Source organism: Sphaerodactylus townsendi, linkage group LG09 (assembly GCF_021028975.2).
Source record: "Sphaerodactylus townsendi isolate TG3544 linkage group LG09, MPM_Stown_v2.3, whole genome shotgun sequence".
Taxonomy (NCBI): Eukaryota; Metazoa; Chordata; class Lepidosauria; order Squamata; family Sphaerodactylidae; genus Sphaerodactylus; species Sphaerodactylus townsendi.
In genome coordinates, this window is record NC_059433.1 from 51,348,492 (window position 1) to 51,376,371 (window position 27,880).

Genomic DNA, 27,880 nt, shown 5'->3' on the forward strand with positions numbered 1-27,880 from the left:
TCTAAAATTTTGCTGTATTACCCATCTGTAATGAGAGCAGGATTCTTCATGACCTCAAAAGCTCTTTAAAAGGCTTTACAATCACAAGTGGGTCAAATTATAAAGTACAGTAATATTCCCAAGGTAAAAGAGCTGTGGAACAGAATGGTAAGCTTCAGTAAGCTTCAGAATGGTAAGCTTCAGTACTGCAGTCCAAGCAGTTTGACTAAGTTTCATCCTGATGGGAGCTGGTTTCAGGTAGCTGGCTCATGTAGCTGGCTCAGTGTTGATGCAGCCTTCCAGCCTTCCAAGGTTGGTAAAATTAGTACCCAGTTTGCTACATGATCTTCTAGTAAACATCATGAAGTGGCATCGCCCCATGGGTCAGTAATGACTTGGTGCTTACATAATGTTTCCAACTGCCCCTTCTTCCCAAGACAAAGCCTAGAAAACAAGGGGCCACTCCCCACTCACCATAAGCCGCGGGGTCACCCCTTTAAAAGACACGGGGATCCTGGACGTTCCCCACGTCACCAGCGCCCACTGCGCAGCTGCCTGGAATTGCCGCTCTCCCACCTCCTTGCCGAGTGGCAAATTAGGTCCTCAAGAAAGAGCAGCCTTTTCAAAAACCCCGCGGCAAGTACCACCGGGCGCTGCTGGAGCTGAAGGGGCTGCTGCTGCTGCTGGCCCAGGAGGAGCGCTGCGACACCGATGCTGGACTCAGCGACGAGCAGAGGCCGACTGCTACAACAGCCTGGCAGGTCGGTGGGGGCCGCGGTGGGCGCGCGAGCAAGAGGGCGGGCGGGCGGGCGGGTGAGGGCCAGGCTGGGGGGCGCGTGCGCGGCCGCAAGAGCAGGTCTGGGGGAGCGCTTCTCCCTCGGCACCCCTCTCGCCTAAGCCAGGGAGCCTGAACAGTATGGGAAACAAATGTCTCCGTGGTCAAAAGCCACGGAGGCTTTTCTACGCGGGGTCCCTGCAGGGTTGCAATCAGAAGAGGTAAGTGGGGAGTGGCCCAAGGTTGCACTCATCTGCAACTGCTGTTCATTGAGTGTCTTCTGTGCAGGCAGGCATACAACTGTATAGGTGCATCCAGCCACAGGGTTTACAAGCTTCCAGAAATTTCAGTGCCTTAGGAATATTCCCCCTCTCCACCATTCGGCTAAGGACAGGCTTTTTCCTGCCCAAATCATCATGTGACGGAGGTGGGGAGAGCTGTTCTTTCTCAGTTCTCCAATTGTCACTGTAGGAACATCAACAGTCAGAAGTCCACAGCAAGTCAGGAGGGAAGGATGCGTGTTTGCATAAAAGACACTTGATGAACGACAGTTACAGGAAGTGCAACTTTGTTTTCATTGTTTCATCTTCAGTGCGGTGTAGCTGCCACGGGAACATCTGGGGACAAACGTCCCAGGCGCCCCGTGGGAGTCACGTGGGGGTGCAAAAATCTCCCCCCACACACACACTTCCAAAAAGGAAGAGGGGTGTGGCTGGGCCTCAGCATGACATGTGCATGTCACACCGAGGCCCAGCCACGCCCCTCCTCCTTCCTGGAATTTGCTGGGCCTCAGCACAACAGAAGGTCCCCTCAACCCCTTCCCTTTCTCCCCTCGCCCCGTCCCAGCCAGGCTGCTTCCTCAGGCGGCAAAGCAGCTGGCTGAAAAAGCTTTTTTTAGCCAGCTGCTTTACCAGCAAAAAAAAATGGTAGGGGGAGGGGGAGCCGTTGCTGATCCCTCCCCCTTTCCCCTTGCCCCACCATTTTGCCCCAGGTGTTATTTTTTCATCCTATGCCTTTGTAGGGGAGAAGCAAGCTGACTTACGCTAGAGGTAGGTTTGGGAAAATTGAAAGACTGAACAGTAATGGCTTTTAATGATAGGAGATTTTGCAGGTCATGAATTCATAGGGTCGCCAAGAATCAGAAGTGACTTGACAGCATATAAAACATACACACACACGTAAACTCTTCATATTTATTTATCATAGGAGCATTTATCATAGGTAAAAATAAGTGGCCACATACATCTGAGCCTTTCTGAAATATTTGTTTTGAGTTTGAAAAATATTAAATAATATCTGCCAACAACTTTGAACATACAGTGAGCTGCTCCATCTTAGCAGTTTACCATAAGATAGGTGCGGAATAATTTCTATGTTTCTATGTTGTAGCTGTAAGGTGTTGAACAGCCATCATAACACAGAGGTAATATCTTTATATTATGCATTGTACTAGCACTGTGGGCTTTGAATGCATTGCTAAAATTCACATGGGATTTAAAGCAGGAAGAATATCCTCATTTTCTTTTTGCAGCACTCACACAAATAAGTTGAAAGGAATGGACTGCATCTGGGGAGAGCAATACTAGGAACCTACTAAGTGTATTCAGTGCAGCTTCCTTCCAGGAAAGTGTTCCTAGTAGGGTCATCAACATCTAGGTGGAGCCTGGAGTTCTGCTGGAACTACCACATTTCTCCAGATGAAAGAGATTTGTTCCCCGGAGGAAATGGCAGCCTTACAGGATAGACTTGAGAACATTACGTTACTGCTCCCAGACTCCATTCTCCCCAGGTACTGTCCTCAAATCTCTAGAAATTTTCCAAGCTAGAGTTTTCAAGCCTAGTTGTCACAAATTTCAAAATCCATAGGTAGTAGGAAGCCAGAATAAAAATGTATAGGTTGGAATTAAATGGGCAAGTTTTTGATTTTTGCCAGACAATGAAAGCTGTAGGAGAGAATGGAAAGGACTCTGTCTACTAATCAGAACCCATTTTGTTTCCCTTTGAACCTGTCAGACATAATTTGTATAAAGGAGCTTGTCTGATTTGAAAAAGCAGGTGTGTTGCTTGCACTTTGGCTATACAAACAGAGAAACTCAGTTGTTAGGGCAGGCACATTGTTAGAAGGCATGACAGTTCCCATATAACACTATCAAATCAGTTTATCTGACACATGTAACAGTACTGTCCAGTTATTTGTTTGATCACAAACTGTGATCAAATTTTGAAGAACTTACAATTAATGGAAACTTTCAGATTCCAGTTCTAAGTGGTTTCCATATTTTCCTTTCTATTCAGTAGCTGGAACAATCATTGCAGCTGTGGCAACAAGTGTCAGACCTTCACGCAACATTTTTTTCAGCACTTACGTTCATATTGGGAAAATATGAATTTGCCATATAAAAACCTTGTTGGATCTGGTAAGATTCTACTAATGTCAGAACTGCAAATGAAAGACTTTGTTTACTAACTAATAAAAAACATAATTTTAAAAGTCCCAGTCATTATCATAGCTATTACAAACTGGGGGCTCATGAAGAATTCTGTGCGGGGAGGAACAATTTGGAAATCCCATTCCACCATCCCCAGCCCTTCCCCTCCAGGATTTTTAATACCTCAGGGGATTCAGCAGGCTGCTCTCTCATGCTGCCCTTCTTCCTTTAACTGACACTGAAGTGTTTTCAAATTGTATCCCTTTCAGATAATTTATCATGTCAAATGCTTGTGCATACACAGGGGATCCCTAAAGTGACAAAGAACTCTACCTTATCTTTACCCAGGTGTTAAGAATCCTAGTGTTCTAGTTTTTTGTATCCATTTATATTTTTTATTTGATTTATACCCTGCACCTTTCCCAGCCAGGCTGGGTTCAGGACAGTTCCCAACAGTAAATAGGCATACGATACAAATTTAAACATATAATTTAAAATCATGACTACCAATTCTAAAGTTTCGAGGTGGCAGTCTGTGCTGTGTAGCCACCTGGTATAGTGGACTATATAGGATCAGGCAATTAATGTAGTGATAAAGCATATAATCCAATACCTGTGTCAAAATGTTTTCTCCCTGACCTAAAATTCTGTTTGCTTTAGGGCTGCCACTGCCAGTCAGTGGTTGGCAACCAGAGACTGGAAGGCAGAGACATGAAGAAAGTGCTGTCACATTGACGACATGAGTCATTTCCAGGCCAAATGAAACCAAAGTAATATAACACTGTTCTAGGATTGAGCAGAAACTACCATGTGGTTTCCAATGGGCCCTTTCCGCATTGGCCAAAAGTGGCGGCGGTGGGCTGGTAAAACACCGTTTTGGTGGGGACCGTTTGCACAGCCGCCACTGCCAAATCGCTGCAGCAGCGCTCGGTTCCCGCCCAACGGTGTTTGCAAACACCACCTAACACGTCCTCCTGGCCTCATTCTCCAGGGTCGTCGCTCTGGCCAGGGGGGGCATGTCCCGTGGCCTCCACAACAAGACAGAAGGCAACTGGAGGTAAGCAGCATTTGGGAGGGCTGGGGGGAAAACGCCAGCTTCCACCCGGTGCGAAGGCTGCACTGCCGGCACCGCTTCCAGCGGAACCGTCCATATGAACGACGCACACCCCCTCAGCGCCCATGAGGAAAGGGCCCTAGACTGGTATTATATCATTTTGGGGTTTGACAGAAATTAAAGATTGAAATGATATGATGATATGATGTCTCTGGGAAGCTGCAGAAGAACATCATAGTTGAGAAGGCCAGCATGAAAGGTAATTTCAGATGAGCAAATCACTCTGGACTTAACTGGGATTGGGAGATAACTCACATTGCTTCAAGATGCTCTCCACTGGAGTAAATCGTAGAAAGTGGAGGTTTTTGCCACTCACTCTGGAATTGAGAGCCAGAAAACAGGGAGGAGATTCATTGCTCATGGCTACAATAGAGCTAACCTTGGAAACTAAGCATGACCAACCCTCATGTCTTAACTCCTGAAGGATAATTGATCTTATAAAGATCTTATAGGTCTTATAGAGACTTTATCAACACTGAAGTTAAACAGCTTGGTGGTGAGATACTTCTTTTCTCTGGGAAGCTATAAAAATGGAGTGGAATCTTAAAGAACTGAAGAAAATTTGGCAAAAAGTGGATTAAAGGGAAAACACAAGAAGGGATAAAGAAAGAAAAGGGAGGTCTGTTACTATATTTGTTTTTTTCATACAAAAGTGATTTTGGAAGAAGTTGGCTACTTGTAAAGATCAGCCCAGATATACATGGATGGTTCTTTTTGCCTGGTAAAAGAGGCTACAGGAACATTGGAAAAAGTAAACCAAGACTCAGCTCCAAGACTGTGTTGCCTGGTGATCATTGGAATGTACACAAACTAAGCCACAGAATCAGTGTGGTTGCTGAAGACTAGTGAGCTGATTAGTTATTAATTTTTGGAAGTTAAATTCAGATGGCTACAACTAGGAAAAAAACTATGAACATTCCTCCAGAAAAAAAACCTGTTACACCTGAAATGTTACAAAGAGTTTTTTTAATCATATGACTAATAAATGGGAATCGTTCAGAAAAAAATACACAAGGCTTGCAAAAATAGGCATATCAATGTTTTTGTTGAGATTGTTCTACTTACCGCTTTGTATGTTCTTTTTTGTCCAGCATGTTTTCTGATTTGTTCTCCATTAGGCCCCGTTTCCACATGCATGGAATAGATAATGTCAAAGAAGTCTTCAACAACAGCTACCCGTCTTAAAGACAACTTCTCATCTATACCAACTCCATCCTAGAAAACAAATGATAGCAAGCAAATGTTGAATAAACTACCAAGAAACACACATACCTTTAGTTAGAGGATTAGATCAAGACCTTTGTATTGACAGCTGGAAATCACTATTCCAGACTAGTATTTAGTAACTCAATCAATAACAAAACAATATTTTTAGACAATAAGTATAGAATTAATCTTTAAAATACATAATTTGGTTTTATGGTAATAATTTCAAAGGAAAAAAGTTAAATACTTTCAAACTTGTCAAATAAAGAAACAGCATTTGGAAACTGTTGATGCCAAGCAAACTGCCTCCATTTAGGTACATATTTCTCCCTCTTCCTCCAACACACACAGAAACACACACACTGTGCAACAGATTATCACCGATGAAGGCAAGAGTCCAAAAAGTGTGGAAAAGGATAAAAAAGCAGAGGTTTTAGCTGTCTGCCCAGTGAAGATCCACAGGGTTTTTGAGGCAGCTGCCCTGGGCCCCATGCTTGAGAGGGTTGTGCTGTGAGCTCTCACCTCCCTGTAGCCGGCTGCCCCAACTGCTCCCATGAAGCTTCTGCCATCATGAAGTCATCTCTGATCCTCCATACCACCTAAGAATCAGGTAGGGAGAGGGTAAGCAACTATAGGGCAGTGGGGCCTCTAACTGACCTCTAGCTGGTCCCAGCCCACAACTCAGACAGTACAAGGGAAAGAGATCAGTTGTAAGATGGTGCCTCCCATCTGTTCTTCAGCTGATTCCCCCCACCAGGCTGACTGTGATTTTGGGGCTCCAATCAAGTTTTGCTAAGAGCTCCAATATTGGTTCCAGTTCTGCTGGGAAAGAACTGAGATTCCAGAAAGAAGAGAAGAAGAAGAGTGTGGATTTATACCCTGCCTTTCTCTCTTGTAAAGAGTTTCAAAATGGCTTGCAAACTCCTTTCTTTCCTCTCCCTACAACAGACACCTTGTAAGGTAGGTGCGGCTGAGGCAGTTCTGAGAGAATTATGACTAGCCCAAGATCACCCAGCAGGCATCATGTGTATGAGTGGGGAAACAAAACTGATTCACACAGGGGCGTAACGAGGCAGCCCTGGGCAAACTGTAGCCCTGGGCAAAACCTGAGTTGGATGCCCCCCCCCCCATGGGCGGCCACTCCACCACGACCAAATTTCCTTTTGCACCAGAACATTGGTGCCTGCAGGGGGTGCATTTTTAGACATATCAGCACCAGAAGTTCAGCATATCATCAGGCGACTGTTCTTATGCTACTCCCCAAGTTTGGTGAGGTTTTGTTCAAGGAGTCCAAAGTTATGGACTCCCAAAGGGGGTGCCCCATCCCCCATTGTTTCCCATGGGAGCTAATAGGAGATGGGGGCTAGTTTTGAGGGTCCATAACTTTGGCCCCCTTGAACCAAACTGCACCAAACTTGGGAGGTGCCATCATCTCCAGATGATACCCTGAAATTTTGGTGCCAATACATCAAAAAATGCAACCCCTGCAGGAACATCCTAGAAATTTGCCCAAAAATCTTTGTTCTGCATTGAGTTTTCTTCATTGCTGTCAATGGGGGGTTGCAGGCTGGGGGTGCACATTTCTGAAGGCACAGTCTCAAAACTTTCCAGGCCTCATCAGGAGACTGCCCTGATGATACTCCCCAGGTTTGGTGCAGTTTGGTTCAGGGGGCCCAAAGTTATGGACCCTCAAAACTGTAGCCCCCATCTCCTATTAGCTCCCATTGGAAACAATGGGGGATAGGGGCACCCCCTTTGGGAGTCCATAACTTTGGACTCCCTGAACCAAACCTCACCAAACTTGGGAGGTAGCATAAGGACAGTCTCCTGATGATACGCTGAAATTTTGGTGCCGCTAGCCTAAAAACAGCGCCCCCTGCAGGCCAAAAATGGAAAACCACTAAAATACCCAAAAACGAACCCAGCATTTTGATGCCTCCCACAAGGTGATGCCCTGGGCAGCTGCCCACCTTGCCCAATGGGCATTACGCCAGTGGATTCACAAGACCACCATTCATGTGGAAGAGTGGAGAATCAAACCCAGTTCTCTAGCTTAGAGTCTACCACTCTTAATCACTACATCATGCTGGCTAACTGGAGGTTTTCTGCCATTAGCAGGCAAATGGTAACCCTACATAGTAATGATATATTATACAAGTATTTAAATCAACACATGCAAAACAATAAAAATAGTGAAAGAATATTTTACCACAAGCATGTATAAAATCCATTATGGGCATAAAGAGAAAGGAATTGTACAATAATATCAGACCAAACTGAACAAAAATTTTGCCTTCATGTTGCCACAGATATTTTCACAGTGTGTTGAATTTCATCTGCTTGGCTTGTAGAGAAGAATTCAAATCTGTTTATAAATGCCAATCTCTGACCTTACAGCCTTTCTCTAATTCCAGCAATAAGGAGTTAGCTAGCAAGCCTTTATTGGCATAGACAACAGTACAACAATAATAAAAAATGGATTAAAAAGCATATACAAAACAGCAAATAAATGTTAGGTCGAAGGATATCTACTGGCGTTTGGTAATTTCCAGGAGAAAGTCTGCCACTATCATACAAAGAGAAGGATCAGGGTTGTCCAAAAAGTAGTGTAATCTAATTAAATCAGGGAGATGGGGTAAATGTAAAGGAGTAAGATTCACATAATTGGATCTGATTTCCTTGAATCTGAGACAGTGTAGTAATTGGTGGGCCAGAGATTCAACTGAGCCGTCGTTACATGGGCACAATCTTTTAGCCTTTTCTTGCTTATTAAATCTGCCATGCAACAAGGCAGAAGGCATAACATTAAACCTGGCAAGCATTATGGCTCTCCTTTGAACGGGGTTTATTAAGCAATACAGGTAGTGTGCCAAGATGCCCCATTCAAATGGGAGATAAAAATACAGGGGGGAGCACGTTTTCTTGGCTGCAGTGATTAGAGTAGAGAACTCTCTATCCAATAGTTGACCTTTTAATTCCCTATAAGCTTCTGAATAGGACAAGGGACAAAGTGAATCCACTGACAGTCCAATAGAGGCAATTTTTTCTTCAATTATGGAAAACCAGGGGTTGGAATGGGTGTCAGAGAGCAGACAGTGGACCAGGGAATTATAGTCCAAGAGAAAATGAATTTGCAGCCAGAATCTAAAAGGTCCTCAGTCAGTGGCTGATTCCAAGGAGTTTCTTTGACCCTAACTCCAGACAAAGGGCTGCATATAGGGTACGCAATTTGGGGAGTCCAGTTATCTTGTAGAAAAAAAATTGGATTGAAGAGAATTCAAGGAGGTGGTTAATAGCTTGAATCCAAATTGGGACTCCTCGATAAAAGAAGCAATCTCGAGGCTTAACTTTGGCATTGAAAAAATTTGAGGGCAGGAGGGATAAAGGAGTGGCCACTGCTGTAAAAGAAATGTAGTAATGCTGACATACTGTTAGATGTAGCTAGGAGAGCGGCTTTCCTCTGGTTTGCCGATGAAAGGTTAAAGGAGAATGAGAGGCCAAGGTATTTATAGCACTTAACCTGTTCAATTTGGGTCCTTTTCATTGCCCATGTGAGCTTGTTAAAGCGCCTAGAGAAGACCAATACCTTGGTTTTTCATAATTAATTGTCAGGCTGTTGGATTCACAGTAATCCACACAGCGCTTCATCAGCAATAAGGAGGAGCTTTCTTTCATCACTCATTTTTATGAGAAAAGTACTTTGAACATTTCATGTTTAACAATGCCACCTACATCTCAAAACCTTGCAACTGATGCTCATATTATAACCACCTAGCAAGCAAAGACAGCTATTCATTCCTTCATTTTTCTACATAGTGCTGTAACTAGTTCATGCATTTCTCATACAAAATTCACACCACTGATTAACCTCTAAGGATAAACATGTAAATCTCTAATAAATATATCAGAAAACATTCTGTCTTGATTTGGGTGCTGTGTGGTTTCCGGGCTGTATGGCCGTGTTCTAGCAGCATTCTCTCCTGACGTTTCGCCTGCATCTATGGCTGGCATCTTCATTCTGTCTTGATGTTTTTGTTTTAAATTTGTTCCTCCATTCCTTGCACATACATGTTTCACTTGAGAAAGTGAAACATACATGCACATACATGTTTCACTTGGCCGCAGGAGCGCTCAACCCTGATGATGCATCCATTCCAGCTATACAAGTTTCATGTGCCCTACTGGAAAGGAACAGAGTTTCGGCTTTGCTTCCTGTTTTCTTCCCTATCAAGTGCATGAACTTCATTAAAGAAACAGAAGCCTTAAACTTCCAGACCATTATCCTGCCCCTCCTCTTTCAGTTATTCTCTATTGTATGTATGTATTTGCCGAGGTAGTTTTTAATCTGCTGTACAGCAATATGAGATCTCAAAAAAAATTAAAAATATTAGGTAAAAAATTAAGGGTTCAAAAACATATCTACTCTCCCCTCCTTCAGTTAAGAACATAACAGCAGTCACGCAGGATCAAATCAACTATCCATCTATTGTAGCCTTTCACATGGTGGCTAACTAGATACATGTTTAATTTTTTATCCCCTGGAATCTGGAAGGAACTTTTTTCTAGTTTTTCCCAAGTCTTCATATTTATATTCCTCCAGCAGAGAAGTTCAGTTGGGTGCTGTGTGGTTTCCGGGCTGTATGGCCGTGTTCTAGCAGCATTCTCTCCTGACGTTTCGCCTGCATCTGTGGCTGGCATCTTCAGAGATCCTCTGAAGATGCCAGCCACAGATGCAGGCGAAACGTCAGGAGAGAATGCTGCTAGAACACGGCCATACAGCCCAGAAAAGCTCCCACATAGCACCTGTTGGATTCTACTGTGCTTTTAAAGCCTCTCGATAATGCCGACAATACAGAGAAGTTCAGCTTGGATCAACAAAAAAGGTCCTTGACCAACAAAAAAAATAGCCACAAACTCTCTTTTCTTTAATAGATTCACAAAAACATTATTTATACACACAACACAAAGTAAAGAAGATGGTTAAGACACTGAAAATTATGAATGTTTTTGCTGAAACAATGCTTGCTTAGAGTCTTTCTGTTCAAATAATATTCAAGGTGGCTTATTCAAGGTGCCTTGCTCTGACTATGAGTACTCAAGTGGATTGGAACCCTATGTGGCTCCACATGTTGCCATCAGAAGTTTCATGGAGCTTCATAAACTTCCAACACAACTTAGTTGTTCTACACTGTTGTGGTAGTGACCAATCAGCTGGGAAGAAGAAGAAAAAATCTCATTTCTTTTTCCCCATTCTCCACATTTAATTTTTTTAAAGAGTGCTGGTATGTTAACTTCGTCAGATACTTCTTTCTGAAAAAAAAAGGTTCATGGTGGAAATATCTTGATATTACCATTTCTTCATTCCTTTTTCTATTATATATATGTCTAAATGTGCTCACACACCTTGGAAATGTGTAAGGGAGAAAAAGAAGTGATATGAAAACAGCAAACAACACATAAGTCATTTCCAAAATTAAGTTTAGAAATTCTCCATATTAAACCAAAAGGTGTTCAAAATAGAATTCAACACATGCTGAGCCAGCATTGGGACAATAATGAAATGTAATGGCAGATGTATGTGTAAAGTGTCACCAAGTCGCAGCTGTTTTATGGTGACCCTAGCAAGGGGCTTTCAAGGCACATGAGAAGCAGAGGTGATTTGCTATCGCTTTCCTCTGCAGAGTCTTCCTTGGCAATCTCCCTTCCAAATACCAATCCGGCTTAGTTTCTGAGATTTGATGAGATGGGCTATACTATGCCACTTTCCCATTATATCTACTCTGAATTCCTTTTCCTGGCAGAGTCACACATACGATGAATTCCAAATGTAAATCTTTAGGATTCACTTTTTTCTGGTCCAGAGTGGACAAATGTGACTGTGGACTAAACAACTCAACAGGTTGTTTCTTCCAGCAAAATACAAAAATACAAAAATAAAAAATTGCTTAAAAATGTGTTTGCTTTCCCTTGAAATAAAGCTATAATATTGCTTGTATATCTATTTGAAATAGGCCTCATAAAAATTATCTTCCCCCAAGCATAATTTGTGAAACACTTGTAGAATTTTAAAATATATTCTTAGTATTGTACATAGTACTTGAAAAAAAGTTTTTCTCTTTAAAATGACCATTCGCTTTATTAAACGTCCCTTTCTAGATAATATTCTCTGGCCTTAAAATAAATGCAAAAATTAACAGTGCAATCTTAAGAACACTTCCTTGGGAGTAAGCTCCATTGAATAACAAAATACTTACTCCTGAATAGATCTGCTTATTGTGTGTCCCCCTATAGCACTACATAAATCTGAGCCAGGATGTCCCATAGCTAGGGGCACATCACATGACTCTGTCTCTGAGGTTTTTGACATGAACATACAGAGCACACAACATTCCACTGTGATGGTGGTGGTGGGAAATGCACTTAGTGTCACAGTGAGATAACTGCAACAGGCTGATATAGCCACTTGCCCATAGAACCACACAGAATTCACACACTCTGCTGACTACTGTGTACAGCTTACATTAGGAGTAGGCTAGTGGATGACCCAAGGGGAGATGCTTCTGCTGTAACAGAGGGGGCAGGTCTCTGAGTTGTACACTTCCCCACAGCATCTGATGAGCCATGCAGGTTGATAGTAAGATGTATTGGGTATAACATGGAAGGACAGGAAAAAGTATCTCAGCCACATTGATTGTTATCCAGGCAACTCTTCAGCTGGGCTGAATTCCTAGTCCCAAAGGGCTTGTAGTGATATCAGGGCTTCAGTTAGGCAGATCTAATTCCTGATGGCATGCCTGGTTTCCTGGTTGCTGGTTCTGGGTCCGGGGCTGAAGTTTCAAGCCTGACCTCTCCCTTTTCTTTTCTTTTTTGGGTGGTGGTGGTGGTGGTGTTTTGTCTCTTGGAGCAGCCATGATTACATGTGGCCAGCACTGTTGCTGCTGGTCAGACCTCTGCCACAGGACAGATGGGCATCCTTTCTGCTGTGTGGGCACTCTTCATGGGCTACGGGAGGCTCTTCAGGCCACATGCCTCTGTTGGGATTGCACTTCCACTGCGTCTTTCCTTCCTTTCCTCTGGTGTTCTATGGTGGGGGGCAGTGACCATACCAGGAAGTAATGGCTGGTTGAGCCTGTGTGTGCCACTCTGAGGAAAGCTATCAGGTGCCACTGCCTGACTGGGGGTGTTGCACTGGGCTCCAGCACACTCGCTCTGTCTATGCCTTGCAGAAAGGCATGGGTTGTTTTCCTCTGTACAGAATGTCTTCAGGGAACCAACCAGTGGCAGCATTACTGGACTGGCAGCCACCCATGTCCACCACAGTCCCTCAGAATTGGGCTGCTAGGGTGCAATCCAAAGGGAACTCTCCTAGAAGTTTGTTCCATTTTAGAACATGAGGCTTATTTTCAAATATAACTGTAAAGAACATACAACACAGGTACCTGTTTTTGAATAAAACTTTTAAAAAATTGAACATGTTGAAAACTCTGACCTTTTGTCTATGCAAATTTCCAGAGTAGGTGCTCATTAATGCACATGCAGCGTACATGACTGAAATCTATTAAGAAATATCTCCATGTCCTTTCAGATTTACTGGTTTGAAAAACTTATTTAATCTCATTAAACTGCTGAATTGTCATAGCAGAGGTGGAGCTACCAGGGGGAGGGGGTGCACGTTGCATCGGGCGCACGCCTTGGGGGCAAAAAATCACCCCCACCCCTCACGACAACCCACCCCACTTACCTTAGTGAAACAGTGCAGGCTGGAGAAGCGGCCTGTTCCCTTCAGGCTGAAAATGACCTGGTGGGATTCGGGAATGACACTTCCCAGGAGACCTTGTGAACCCCAAGGTCTTATGGGAAGTGTCATTTCCACCAGACAATCTCACGTATTTCAGTGAACTGAACTTTAAACCATAGTTAAGTCAACAGATGAAACTGAAATTATCATGGTCCATAACATTTTAAAATATGGATTTGCTGATGCATTTTTTTTTCTGTATCTACCTGTCTCACTATTGATACCAGCTCAAATACAGCTGCAAACATGACTTATAAAATTATCATTAACTGGTCTTTTCTTTCTTCTGTTTTCGCTGAAACAATTAAGGTGAATAATGTTCCACATGAATTGGGATTGTTTAATATATATGATGGCTGGAATTTTGTCAGATTTATCTGAACATAACCCATCCCAGTAGGCAAGAAACAGAAAGAACTATGCACTTTCCATTGGATCTTCAGTAGGCATAAATTAAAGCATCCAGAGAAATCAATAGTGCTTTGACAGCTCATGATTTGCCTCTTACCTCATGGCAGTGAGATAAACTAGGAGTGCACATCCAGATTACATTCCTGAAGTTCTCCAGTTAGACACCTTTTGCCTGTTTTTATCTTTGATGTGGACAGAGATATTTTAAAATGGATCCTAGTTGGATGATTTAGTATTAGGGTTGTTATTGTTTTTAATTATATTAAAGACATTATGAGGTGCTTGCTGTTTTAGCTGTGAATGTGCAGAATTATTTTTGCCATTTTCAGAAACGGAGCTAAAGAAAGAGAGATTGGAATATATTCTATTTCAGCCAGAACGATTCAGAAAAAACACTAGAAGTGACATGATGTAATGAATGGGTAGGTACAGAAAACGAATGTTAGAATTAGGTTCACTGCTATTCAGGGTTTATTCTTATGGTTTTTTAAAGTATAACTTAAAAGTCAACAACTTATGGGTACTGGCAAATAGAAAATCATAGATAAAGTGTCCAAGAAATTAAGTATTTCAATACAAATCTAAACAGAAATCTTCTGAAGGAAAAACACAACTCTTATTGATAGCAGTGCAAACTCTCCAGAAAAGCAACAGCTAACAAATTGTAAATAGATTTGACATACATACACCCAAAATAAGAAACATCTTGCTTCATCAATGTAAACAGAAGTTTTAAAATAATGTTTAAACTCAAAAGACTGTTTTGTTTAGTACAAAGAAAAAAGGGGGTTGTAAGCTAACAAAATAAAAAATAGGAGCAAAACACATTAACTGCCCATTCTTTTTTGGGCCTCTATCAGTATATACAGAATGTTAATTACTTTGAAGGAATCAAACTTTTGTGAGAGAATCAATGGCTGTTTGTCCAGCAACAGCAAAGAAACTTTTCTGACAAGCTGGTCTTCTGACTCCTCCCTAGAAAATATCCATTTTAAACTGTTCGACTTTTAGGCAGGGTCTCGGTAAGTATCAGATTTTCTCCCCAGATCCACCTTCACAGCAAAATATTTTGAGCACTCTGAACAAAAATGTGGCAAGGATGGGTCACAAACTTCTACACAGCACATTTTCTTTGGCTGCCTCTCTGGCAAGGCTGAGCTGGAGGGATAAGTCCTGTTTTGTCAGAGCCAGATGATTTAATCATCTCCATTTATGATTCTGTCATGCAGCAGCTGCTTGGCAGCTTGCTGTAAACAGGTTCATTGTCTCAGCACTGTTCCCAGTGGACAACTGTCTCTTTCTCAAAACTACTCCTGCAACAAACTCTTAATTGGCACCTATGATTGCAGTCTCAAAGAAACCAAAAGGGCAGTGCGTTATGTCAATCAGCTCAGTATCTAGCATAGTTGAAGCTGCAGGAAGACAAAGGATCTAAGTGACCTTTTGTGTGTTTGGCACACCCTTGATTCTGGTTCTCAACAGGGTCTGCTTTTATTACTGATACAACAGGAAGCAATTGCTGTACTTTGGAATTAGATGAAAATGGGACTATGTTGGCAGTGACTGCTAAACTACTACACATCCTGGATATATTCTTAGTAAGCACGATGGAAAAGATATGAATTTCAAGGTGCGGATCTAACAGAATACTTTCCTCAAATAAACATTGAGGAACCTCCCCAGCTCTCCTGTGGTTAAGTAGAACAAATTGACATCATCATAAAGAGGAAATATGTGCCATTCATTTGATACTGTCTGGGCAAACAGATATTTTGTACTCCTGCATTATAAGTTTTTATCAGGTTGGTTTTTTTCTGTTTCATAGTCCTAATGTTCTCCTGATAATTCAGCTTGGCAAGGGTGCTTAGAGTTTTGTTAGTCATCTGTGTCATATTCACACAGTATAGTTTCTGCGGTTTCCAGGACAAAGAGGACAGCAATATAGAACGTGGGTGTATATGGGAAGACTTGGATTCAAATACCCATTCTGCCATTTAACTCGCTGAGCTTCCTTGGACCAGTAACTCTCACACAGACCTAGTTTGCAGGTTATGTAAGAATAAAATGTGGGAAAGGAGCAGAGCGTAAACTGTGGAAGTAATCTTGTCACTATACTACATTAGCCAGTACAGTCTGATCTACATCATGTGTCTGGGTGTGCCTTCAAGTCACAGCTGACTTATGACAACCTCACAGGGTTTTCAAGGCAAGAGACATTCAGAAGTGGTTTGCCATTGCCTGCTTCTATGTGGGCTGAGAGAGTTCTGAGAGAACTGTGCCTGATCCAAGGTCACCCAGCAAGCTTCATGTGGAAGAGTGGGGAACTGAACCTGGTTCTCCAGAGCAAAGTCTGCCACTCTTAACCCCTACATCATGCTGACTCACTGTTCTACATGATACACATATGCTATCCTATACTGTTGATTCCATAGTAGAAACACTCTGTTTAGGATTGCACTGTACATCTTCTACTGCAATCAGGTTCTGAGGCTCAGTTCTGAGAACTGCTTAAGCAAACAATGTGCTATGTGTAGATTAATGATTGGCTAAAGCACCATGCTATATAAGTGGCTGCATCTGACTATTTATAGCTTGCTTTTATTATTTACAACATTTCTATCTCACCTGTCTACATGAAATTCTCAATTATGTTTGGAGGAAAACTGGAGAGATAATATGTTCAAAGTGGTAAGATCTGCCTACTTCACAACATAATCACTGCCTTTTGTTGTAGTTATAGTTAATGATAAGATATCCCTTTTCCAGGAAAGAATACACTTGGACAATCAAAATTGATAAAATTGGCACTCTGAGTCACAGATGCCTCTTGGACATCCAGCACATTATCAAATAAGTAGCAGTCACAAGTTCTGGACCTGACATTTAATGTGGAGTGCAATTTCATCAAAAGTAGTCTTCCATATTATATTATGGTCAAGAGGAACAACTCGGGTAAACAGCCCACTTCTCCAAAGCAGTATGGTTGTGACAACAGCTTCAAAGTACCATGTTGTGCATTAGCAAGTATACACAGAAGTACTAACATTCATGCCAATAACAATTCAGTGGGCTTGTGGCAGGCTGCCAGCCCAGCACCGGCTTTTGCCAGCCTCCCCACCTCTATTGGGGAGGATCAAGGAGGATCAAAATAGGTAGCCATAGATTGACTTCTCCTCCATAAATCTGTTCAAGCCCCTTTTAATCCAGGTTAGTGACCATCACCACCTCTTGTGGCAGCATATTCCAAACACCAATCACACAATGCGTGAAGAAATGTTTCCTTTTATTAGTCCTAATTCCCCTCCCCCAGCATTTTCAATGTATGCCCCCTGGTTCTACTAAATGTAAAGAAGATCTATTCATCCTAAAATAGATGCTACAATGAGAAGCTAGTTAGAAACAACAAAGCGAATTCCCTCCATTCAAGCCTATCATGTCTCCCACTGTAGCTTCCTTGATTAGATCTGATTTTATTTTTATCCTAGTATCCTAGTATGCCCTTTTACCTAACATTGGCGGTGTCCTTCACCCATTCTGAATGTAGCAAATTCTCATTTCTTGGTTGTTGTATCTAACTGGCCTGTCTCTGTAATCCCATTCCCAACTTTCTGTTGTTTCTCACTTGTAACTCAAAGTACAAATATAACTTTTATGGATGTACAATCCATGCAGTGAATTCTGACTCATGAAATATTATGTTGAAATAAATTATGTCTTTAAAGTAACACTGGGCTTCAGTTTGAGTGTAACTGTGAGCCACCACTGAAAAGCCTCCATTGGTCTAAATTGAGGATGAGGCTCCAACGTTACCCTTAAAATGGTTTCTTCTTGCACAACTACACAGATAGCTCATAATTATATTGCTTTCTTGTGTGTTCCATTGATGCAAAATCCAAATTATGAATACATGTGCTAGATTAGAACAGAGCTGAACTCCAGAATTGTTTGCTTAGTGAAGAATATCACTTATCATTCCTAGGTTGAAAAGGCCATCATATTTATCATCCTATCATGTATCCTAAACTTAGAACAATGCTAAGTGCATGAGCATTATAAAATGCTAAGTTTTCTGCACAGGGGGGAAATATAGCATCTTCAATGAAGTACACCTGCCACACAAAACAACAGTTTAGACACTGGACAAGTGATTCTAACCAGATGGTGTTTATAATGACAAAGGAAACTACAGCCTTGTTTTCCCTCTCTACAATTCACAAAGAAAGAAATGAAACCTTTTTCAATAGGTGGTGTTAAAAGATCCTTGGTGACCACAGGCTTAGTATTATACCATAATAGTTTAGCTTCAGAGAAAGCCCTTTTTAAGAAAATGATGTAGATGCTTATTCAAACCAACAGTAGTTGAGAAAAAAAAGAGCTGGTGATGTATGTCTCAAACATCATTGTAAGGACAGTTAACATATAATGCTATTACTGTTAGAATGTATAATTTAGTTTGTCAATGTAGACATTTGCTAATGTAGCTCAACGTTGTTTCATTAGTTAACCAACTAAAAAGATGGTAATTGAACGTATGAAAAAATCCACCCCTACCAAACAAAGGTAGATGCAAACAGTGTGCAAGAAAGGGCTTCATGTGGCTTTTTGATCACATTTATACATTTGTTTATTTAAAAACCTATATTAGCCACCTTTCTTCCTGATAGAGCTCAAAGAAGCTTGCAGAATAGATAAAACACATAAAACAAAATACGCTGGGAAACCTACAAACCAAGATTTAAAATCACAATTCAGAACCGCTAATAAATATAGTCCTGAACATGACCATGTGTCATTAGACTTCATTTCAGATTTTTGCTAAGGTCCCTTCAACTGATTTTATTATAAGATGCATAACAGCAGAATTTTACATTTTTCCCTGTTAGCCTACAGGCAACCTCCAGTAGAGGGAGTTGGCTGTTCTGCTGAAATTCATTGAAGAAGCTTTACTGTCTCTGTGAGGATGATACAGAAGTCAGAAAGGGAAGAGGGGGAGGGAGCGTAGTGTTCTCATGAACGCTGTTAAATATATCACCAGGATATAAAATCATGTAAGGAAAACAGTCTATTTAGGTTGTTTATTCTAAGAAGCATGTGCATATTTGTCTGCAAGTAAAACCTCCAGTAGTCAGCAGGCATTACTCCCAAGTAAGTGGGTATAGCACTGCAACATCAGTTCAATTCATAGTTAATTGTAACAATGTGAAAGACATTTCTAGGTGACTTCTTTCCACTTCCTTCTGAATGACATTTGGATCCAAAAGCCAGGACAGGGTTGATCACATGGTTCTTTATCACTTGCTGATCATACTTTGGAGATCATGAGCGTTTGAAGGATTCATCAAAGTGAGCTCTGAAATAGCAAGAAGGATAGAATACAGATTGTGGAAGTGAAGATAGTGGCAAGCTCTCTAAGGCAAAGATAATTGCCTTGCATGGGAACGACACACTGCAAATCTCTGTCTGTGGCCCCACAGATGTTTTGAGCCAGTCTTGCTACTTCTGATTTGCTCCTGTACATGCTTTCCCCATTGTTTTCCCCATTGTGGATGCTAACTCAAGAGTTTACTTTGTTGTTATAAGGGTGGCACACTCAAGAAGGAGTCAATGTATCAGAGACAAACCTATTGTTAACAAGGCATTAGAAAAGTGAAACAAGACATCAATATATAGCCAGCTGCCAGTGCAACAGGAATCAGATCAGGAGCCCTGAAACATTTGTCTCTGAACAATTCATGGAGCACAAAGAGTAATCTGCTGTTGGATGTCCTAGTCTTTTATCATTGTAGTACATTTTTATCTTGCTGTTCCTCCAAGAAGCTGAGAACAGTGCACATAATTCTCTCTTTTTTGTCCTATCATCGCAACCACCATTTGTGATAGGTTAGACAGACAGCGATTGCTTCAGGGTCATCTAGTAAGCTTCATGGCAGAGTAAGGCTTTAAATCCAAACCTCTTCTATCCTGGTTTGGCATGCTACAGACTACTCTGCCCTCACAAGTGCCTACTGCTGCTGCAGATTCTTCATCAGACTATGATTGAAATAGCCGTGTAAGTAACAGTCTGCGGTCAGAAGCATAGCTACAGAAAATGACACCCAGAGCACACACTGAAATTGCAGTCCCCCAGACTCCGCTGATCCAGCACAGCCTCCATAGTGGGGTAGTGGAATCTGAGCAGAGGAATGCCAAGCCATCCTAGTTGTGTTAACTGGAAGGAAGGAAGGCTTCTTTCCAGCCACTGCTTGAACCTGCTGCACCTGCCCAGTCTTCGGCAAAAACTTGAGTGGAGGATAGTTGGCTGGCAGCAGCAGAGGAGGGTGGGTGGGTGGCAGCCCCAGCAGCAGTAACCCAAGGAGATGGGAGGTGGGGGGCTGGGAGGGTGCAAGAGGAGGTGGTGGCAGACAGCGCAAACACTCCAGCTCCTCACTCCTGGGCAGGGGAAGGGATGGAGGGGGTAGTTGAACAGACACCCCACTTGATCTCCTCAAGTTGCGCCTGGGGCTTCAGCCCCCTGGTCCCCTTCATGATGCCAAGCCTGCAGTTGTTCTTTTCTCTAAGGCCATTTCCGCACGGCCATGCTGGGGGTTGGGTTGGCATACATGATGCCGACCCAACACCCCCCCCCCCGGGACCGTTCGCACGGTCCCGGTAACAAACGGGAAGACAGCGCCGCGGAGCGCCATCGTCCGATCGACCTACCTTCTCTGCGACCATCCGGCGCTTCACCGGGGGGCGTGTCCCCAGGCCTCGGCGATGTGCCGGACAGTCGCAGAGAAGGTAGGTCGATCAGGCAAAGGGGGGAGGGATGGTGCCTTCCAGCCGCTGCCGTTCGCACGGCAGCAGCTGGAAGCTGCCGTTTTCCAACAACCTCACTCGGGGAGCAAGGTGGGAAAATGGCAGCTTCGCACCGCTGGGGAGGTGCAAGGGTGGTGCGGCTGCGAAGCAGCTGCACCCCCATTCGAACAGCTCCCTGGGGACGGCATTTTTGCCATCCCCAGGGTGCTGTATTTGGCCCGTGCGGAAAGGGCCTAAGGGACACTTCACCACACAAATATTCCTCAGCAGCCTACAAAGCATTAAGACTACTAAGATGTATTTGAAAGACAAAACACAGATATCTTGTGATTGTACACATCAGATGATTATTATTGTTGTTGTTATGTTATTTATCATCCACCTTTCTCACTCAACTTAAGTTGGAACCAGAACTAGAATTTCTAAAGGGAAAACTTAGAGAAAGGGTCCATTAGGTCTCGCAACCTTAAGCCAATAAATGGACTCTGAAGTATTGACCAGTAGTGTTTATTGAATAGGCATCAAAGCACCATACCTGGCAAAGCCAGTTCTGATGAAACTGCCATTCACAGTTCCCTTTATCCCACGTAGAAAGCCCCCTTCCCGTTTCCCCAAGAGTTTGTGAAAAACAGTCTTTGGAACTAAGGCACCCCAAGGTCAGCAGCAGCAAGAGAAAGCCACCTGACTTCCTGCCCTATGAGATCAGATGTAATACAATTCTCATGGGACAGAGGTAACAGGGGAAGCCTAGTTGTCTACAAGCATGTGAAGCCATAAAGTAAAGATCAAGGAAAGAATGCACAGATGGCAGTGGATACATATAGCAGGTTGGTTACATATATTTATTTATTTATTTATTCAACTTATAAGCCACCTCATCCCCGAAGGGCTCGAGGCGGCTCACAACACGGCTGTTCTTCGAGACAGCAATCACACAACATAAAACTTAAACCTATTAACCGATTAAAACTTGAGCAGCAGTTACACACCACAAATATAAATTAAACAACAAAAGTTGTTTAACAGTTAATTAAAATCAGCACCCGATCCAAAGGCCAAAAAGAAAGGGAGGGAGCGAGAGGGCCTGTGATGGTATCAGAGAATCAGGCCCAACTGGGATGGAAAAAGGTGGACACAGGCAGCCTCAGTTGCAATTGCAGTTTCAGTGGGGGGCAGTAGAACTGAAGCCAGCCCCTCCAAAAGCCCGGTGGAATAGCTCTGTCTTACAGGCCCTGCAGAACTCACCAAGGTCCCCCAGGGCCCAGATAGTTGGAGGTAGAGCATTCCACCAGGCAGGGGCCAGAGCCGTAAAGGCCCTGGCCCGAGTCGAGGCCAGCCGCATCGTCGTGGGGCCAGGGGTCACCAACAGTTCTGCCACCGCCGAGCGCAGTGGTCTATGTGGGACATAAGGGGTGATGCGGTCCCGTAGGTATGAGGGCCCCATGCCGCGTAAGGCCTTAAAGGTCAATACCAGCACCTTGAAAACGATCCAGAACTCCACTGGGAGCCAGTGCTGATGGCATAGCACAGGGGTGATATGATCTAAATAATCACCACCTGTCAAAAGCCAGGCCGCTGCATTCTGGACCAGCTTCAACTTCCAGATCAGTCGCAAGGGAAGGCCTGCATAGAGCGAGTTGCAGTAATCCAACCTCAAGGTGACCGTCACATGGATCACAGTGGCCAGGTCAGACTGGGAGAGATAGGGAGCCAGCCGCCGCGCCTGGCGAAGATGGAAAAACGCAGCCTGGGTAACATGGGCCACCTGGCCCTCCATCGATAATGCAGAGTCCAGGCGGACCCCCAGGCTACAAGCCAGGGATGTCAGGGCCAGCACAACCCCCTCCAAAGTAGGCGGCTGGAATTCCCTCGGTCTCTCCCCCCAGCCCAGCCAAAGGATTAAGTTTTAACCTACCAGCAATCCGACTTCGTTGGATTTAACCAGCCAGCAACCGACTCCAAACAATGCTGTAGAGCTGCAGGGGCAGAGGCCGCCCCCCTCTCCATCAACAGAATGAGCTGGGTGTCATCCGCATATTGGTGACAGACCAGCCCAAAACTCCGCACCAGCTGAGCAAAGGGTCACATGTAGATGTTAAATAAAAGCGGGAGAAGCAAGGCCCCCTGAGGGACCCCACAGCTGAGTGGAGCCCTATGGGAGGACTCATCCCCGCACCATACCTGCTGACCCCAACCCTGGAGAAACGAGGCAATCCATTGAAGGACAGTACCCCACATTCCAGAGGCAGCCAGGTGGTGGATCAAAAGGTCATGATCGACCATATCAAACACTGCTGTGAGATCAAGGAACACCAGCAGCGCCGATCCGCCTTGGTCTAGCTGCATGCGGAGTGTATCTGTGATGGCAATGAGGACGGTCTCCGTCCCATGCCCAGCACGGAAACCGGACTGGAAGGGATCGAACACCAATGCGTCCTCCAGGAAGCCCTGAAGCTGCTCCAACACCATCTTTCTAGCAGCAGTAATTTGTTATTTTAAGCAGTTGCATGGTTCCGGGAATGTATCTCAATCACCCAGATAGCATCCCCCTGACACCCATATTACTCATAGAACAAAAAGTATGGAAGCAACACATGAAGCTTAGCTGAACCAGATTACTATTCAGAATAGTTACACTTCGCTCACAGAACTGCCGGACAAAGTACGATGTCATTATGTGTTCACAAAAGCTGAACTTGTAAGAGACTTACAATTTCATCCAGTCATGCCATTTGACCTGTGTAACCCAATATTCCATCACTATGTCTTTTGTGTTTTCAGTCATGATCTCAGTCATTATGTTGTATATTGATATTTTCTGATGCCCAACTAATACACTAACAATATCTATATCCAGGAAGCACTGGGTTGTATCCAACCAGCATTTCTGCTGGTAAGAAAATAAGAAGACTCTCTTTTAGTTACCCCAGAAAGGCTATGCCGTGGATCATGGGACCTGTATTTACAAAAGCTATGTGGATTGAGGGCTGAAGTAAGGAGAAGGTTTGAGTGGGAAAGCTGGATAGGAACAACTAGGGTTGTCAATCTCTAGGAGGGGTTTGGAGTTCTCTTGGAGTTTTAACTGATCTCTGGAACACAGAGACTGGTTTTCCTGGAGGAAATAGCAGATTGGGGGGATGGACTCTATGGTATCACATTTATGTTCAGTTCTCTCCCCACTCCAGGCAAATTTGCATGGTGCAAGATTGATTATTCCCCCAGTCTGTCAAGATTGTTCTGCACTGTATGGGATTTACAGCTTCTGTAGAAGGCCCTTGCTTCTCCCAGATAACAGCATCCATACCTACCATTCTCTAAAGCCTAGCAGTGCTCCAACTATTCTTGCGGGTACAATCTGCTTTTGGGAGGGAAAGGAGCATGGTATAGCCTGATCTTACTTGATCCTAAAAGCTAAACTGGGTTACTACTTGGGAAGGGAGACCTCCAAGGAAGACTCTGAAGAGGAAGGCAGTGGCAAACCAGCTCTGTTTCTCAGTGCCTTGAAACCCCCTGGTTAGAGTCACCATAGGTCGGCTGTGACTTGATGGCACTTTACATACACACACAATATACTCTTAATAATTACAAAAAAACCCTTTCACTTCTGCTCTTATTCTAAATTCACCCTGATCCAAAATGACTCTTCATAATAGACACTAACCCTATAATGATTACTCCCTTGGAGCCATACCACTGCAAGTGGGGAAGTCCTAAGAATTATACTTATGAGCCTACTTCTCACAAAAGCTTCTATCTAAGAAAAACTGTAGAATTGTAGATAAGTGCTTAACAGCAATTCCTGAAGTATATGACGCATGGTGTCATTATCTTGAAGTAGCTGAGTTCCCGGTGTTAGTCTTGGCAGCCTGCAAGGAATATAGACTATCTATGATCAACCCAGGCTCTTACCTACTTGCCTTTCTGAATTCTGTTCTCCATATTTAATGATCATATTTACTGTTTTACTCCATATTTACAGTTCTGGTCATCATAATGGAGTAGTGCATCACTCATCCCTCAAGGATGAGTTCTATGTTCTGTTCCACATGAAGAATTATCTGAAGGGATCTTGAAACCTAGCTGCAGCACTTTACACCAGACCACGTGATGGCCATCTGATATACCTTGTTCTGTTCACATCAGAATCAGAAGAAAGCCCATCACTGTTATTCTCAGAGTAAAGAGTCAATTGGCTCTATGCCTCAGAAAGGCCTCTGTAACTGAAAGTAAAAAAGGATGCATCAGGATTAGGGTTCAGCCAAAGTGTCACCCAGGATAAAATGGAGAATGTGAAGTGAAACAATCTATACTCATGCATTTAGTTTAGTTCTTCTATGGATCTTCACAATCATTGCACTCATAACTACTGTTTTCTTTGCCAAAGGGTACCTTGAGGGTGGTGCCAGGATCTGCAGTGCTCTTAAACAGAAAGCTCTGGGACCCACTTTCTGCTATTGTGACCCAGAGCAGAAGGGAGGAATTGCTGGCAGTTCCAAATGGGAGGTTCGCATAACTCAATCCTTCCTGGCCAGAGAAGTCAACCGATGTAGAAGGCCAATCTCGTGTACAGGCAAACATAAAGCTTGCTGACTTACTCAGTCTATCCTACAAGGGTAGCCAGGAAGTGTAGAACACATGATATTGCCTTGAAGAGGCTAAGCACTCCATGTTACTCTTGACAGCTTGTAGGAATATAGCCTGGTTCTGTAATTACACATTAGATTACTGACCTTCATCCTGCCTGTGTAGCATACCTTCAGCTTGCCCCTATCTATGTCACCTACCTATCCTTGAACCTAAGGAGATGACAAGTTTGCACTTATCTCACATCTTCCTTTACAATCAGCAATGGCTTGTGGGAAACCTGATTTTACTGTACAAACCTAGCTCACAAGGATGAAGCCTACACCAACAACATTTGAAACTGTGGCTGTTAAAAAGTAAGGATGGTGATAATGATGGTATGAAGGCTGAGGCTCTGAATCACCAGATGAGTGGCTCAAACAAACAAAAAGGCTTAGTCATGATGAATCCTGATTCAAGAAGTGGCTGTCATATCACTCAGAGCCACCTTTTTTCTACTAAGCTCTAGTACAGTAGAGTCTTCCCATCATGGCATGATAGAGATTGAATGCAGACAGACATTAGCAGTTTGCCTTTATGACAACATTGCATTTTACACTTACACCAAATAAAAGGGGGTTGCTGTGTGTGTGTGTGTTTTGCAATTTTGTGAACACAACTTGTATTTGTGTCCAGAACACATTTGAGCAAGGACATATTTGGTTTCAACATATGAAGTAATAAAGAGCACATGCAAATTATAGATCCCTCAGTAGTTATGAACCAAACTTCCCACACACATCTTGGATGAGTGGGGGAGGATTTTCTGGTTTTATGGTATAAAAGCAGACTTGAATCCTGCTACTGTTTACACAGGCTCATTCTGTGCTCATATGTACTTCATTGCCTCTATGTATCACTTCACTTTGTGTTTCTGTGTCTGGGTTGACGTAATCATCTATTACCAGCATAAATGGATCAGAATTGTCATGTGATGGATATATTCTTATTCCTATGCTGATCTGTATTAGCATAAATACCTGGATCTGTGTCTACATCACATTCTCTGTATGCACTGTGCACATTGTATAGTAATTGCCCTGTAAGCAACAATATATTTGATGTTGCATCTCTTCTCTTTGTTGGCGTTCAACCAACGAGTGGGTGTGAATTCACCGTCTCTTTATGGATGTTTGTGCATTTGCCAATATCAGTTCAGGTGAACTGGTGTCAATATCAGTGGCAAAAAACTAATAAAGCTTGCTTTTCATGTATATTTCTCATCTGTATTTGTGTGAATTGTCCTTCAATCACAGTTCCTTGGGGTAATTAGTATCAAAGTATGTGTGGGCTGCTTCACACTTTTAAAGATTAATGTAATAATTGCCTTGCTGTACCAGTCCCAAGTCTACCTGGCCAGACATCCTACTCAAACAGTGACCAGCCAGATACTCAACCGTTTCAAGCTGTTTGTCTCCTGCCCTGTATCTGGTCTTCAAAGGCACACACTGCCTGTGAACTGGGAAGTTCCACTGAATTGTTACAATTAATACCCAGGATAGTTCTCATTTGGAAAGCACTTAGAAACAAGAATAAATGCTGAAACTCTCGTAAAGCCCATCGTTTACCCATGAGTGTATTTTGCTGTGTATGTGAACAGTGACATACGCATGTGTGTACCATGTCATGTGTACTCATCAAACTGAGAAATCAACTGATGGATCTCACGCTTTTTTGCTAAACAGAAGTGTTTTTAATGTGGGGAGGGGGAAAAACATGAGGCGTGAAGCTGCCTTGACACTGGGGGGGCAGAGCAACTAACTTCCGGCCCAGTCTGCCCATCATCAGCTCAGTTCTCTGCTTCGGCGTGTCAACGCCACCAACTCTGTCTTTCTCTGCGTGGTGGGAGGAGGAGGGGTGGGGGTGATCAGCGTCGTGCCGGCCCGTCGTGTGTGTTTTGGGAGAGCGCGTGGGAGTGTTTCCTGCCAGCCCGCGCGTCTCTTCCCTGTAGCGACTCGGCCGAGGTTGCTCGCTGCCCATGCAGGTGCTGCTCAGCTGGCTCCTGCTGCTCGCAGCCCCAGTCTCCATGGGAACCCGCGTGCGGGGGAGGGGGGCGCGCTCTGCCTTCTGCCGCTGCTGCCGGGCCTGCCCCAGCGCGGCGCGCGCTCCTTGCTTCGCTCCTCTCCTCTCTTCTCCCCCCTCCCCTCCCTTGCCTCCACCAATCCGGAGAGGAGCCTCGGAGCCCAGCTAAGTGTGTCCTGGAGGTATTTCAGGGTTACTATAGGAACGGGAAGGCGGGGGGGGGAGAGTGAAGACGAGTGGGAGAAAGCTGCTCTTCTTCTTTCCCTCCCCCTCCCCAGTATCCCACCCCTTCCTCCATGCCCTGACTCAAGTGCCAGTGCAGGCCCGGAATCAATTAATGCGGTTGGAGAGCCAGGAGGGAAAGAAGCTGCCATTCTGGCTCCTGCAGCAGGAGCCTCTCCACGCCCGGGCACACACGCCTGGAGGCACCATCCCATCCTCCTCCCGCCATCCCAGCCCGACTGCTTCTGCATTCGCCGTCCAGGAGAGCGACCCGTCCCAGCAGGCCCATTGCCTTGCCACGCGCTGGAGGAGGAGGAGGAGGAGGGGTGTCGGGGAAGTGGATTAGGAGCGTCTGTTCGCTGCCCTCCCCCCGCGCAGGGTGCTGCTGTTCACGAGGCGAGGAGGGATGCCACAGTTGGGAGGCACATGATGCCGGGTAAATCACCAATTCAGACATCAGGGACGCTTTCGGGGAAACCGTGACTTGCTTCCTGGGAGCTCCCCAA

The 27,880-nt window shown here is 43.9% G+C and overlaps 1 protein-coding gene across 4 annotated transcripts in view; it reads right to left on the reverse strand.

Moving 5' to 3' along the window:
* The window catches only part of NOL4 (nucleolar protein 4), a 171,178-nt gene that overhangs the window by 108,561 nt on the left and 34,737 nt on the right, over positions 1 to 27,880 (reverse strand). For all 4 annotated transcript variants that reach the window (XR_007245470.1, XM_048507906.1, XM_048507905.1 and 1 more), the window contains exon 2: positions 5,363 to 5,512. Coding sequence is in view for 3 of the 4 variants with exons in the window: in XM_048507906.1 (XP_048363863.1) it covers positions 5,363 to 5,512 (150 nt within the window). In the remaining variant the exon portion in view is untranslated. The remainder of the gene's footprint in view (positions 1 to 5,362; positions 5,513 to 27,880) is intronic.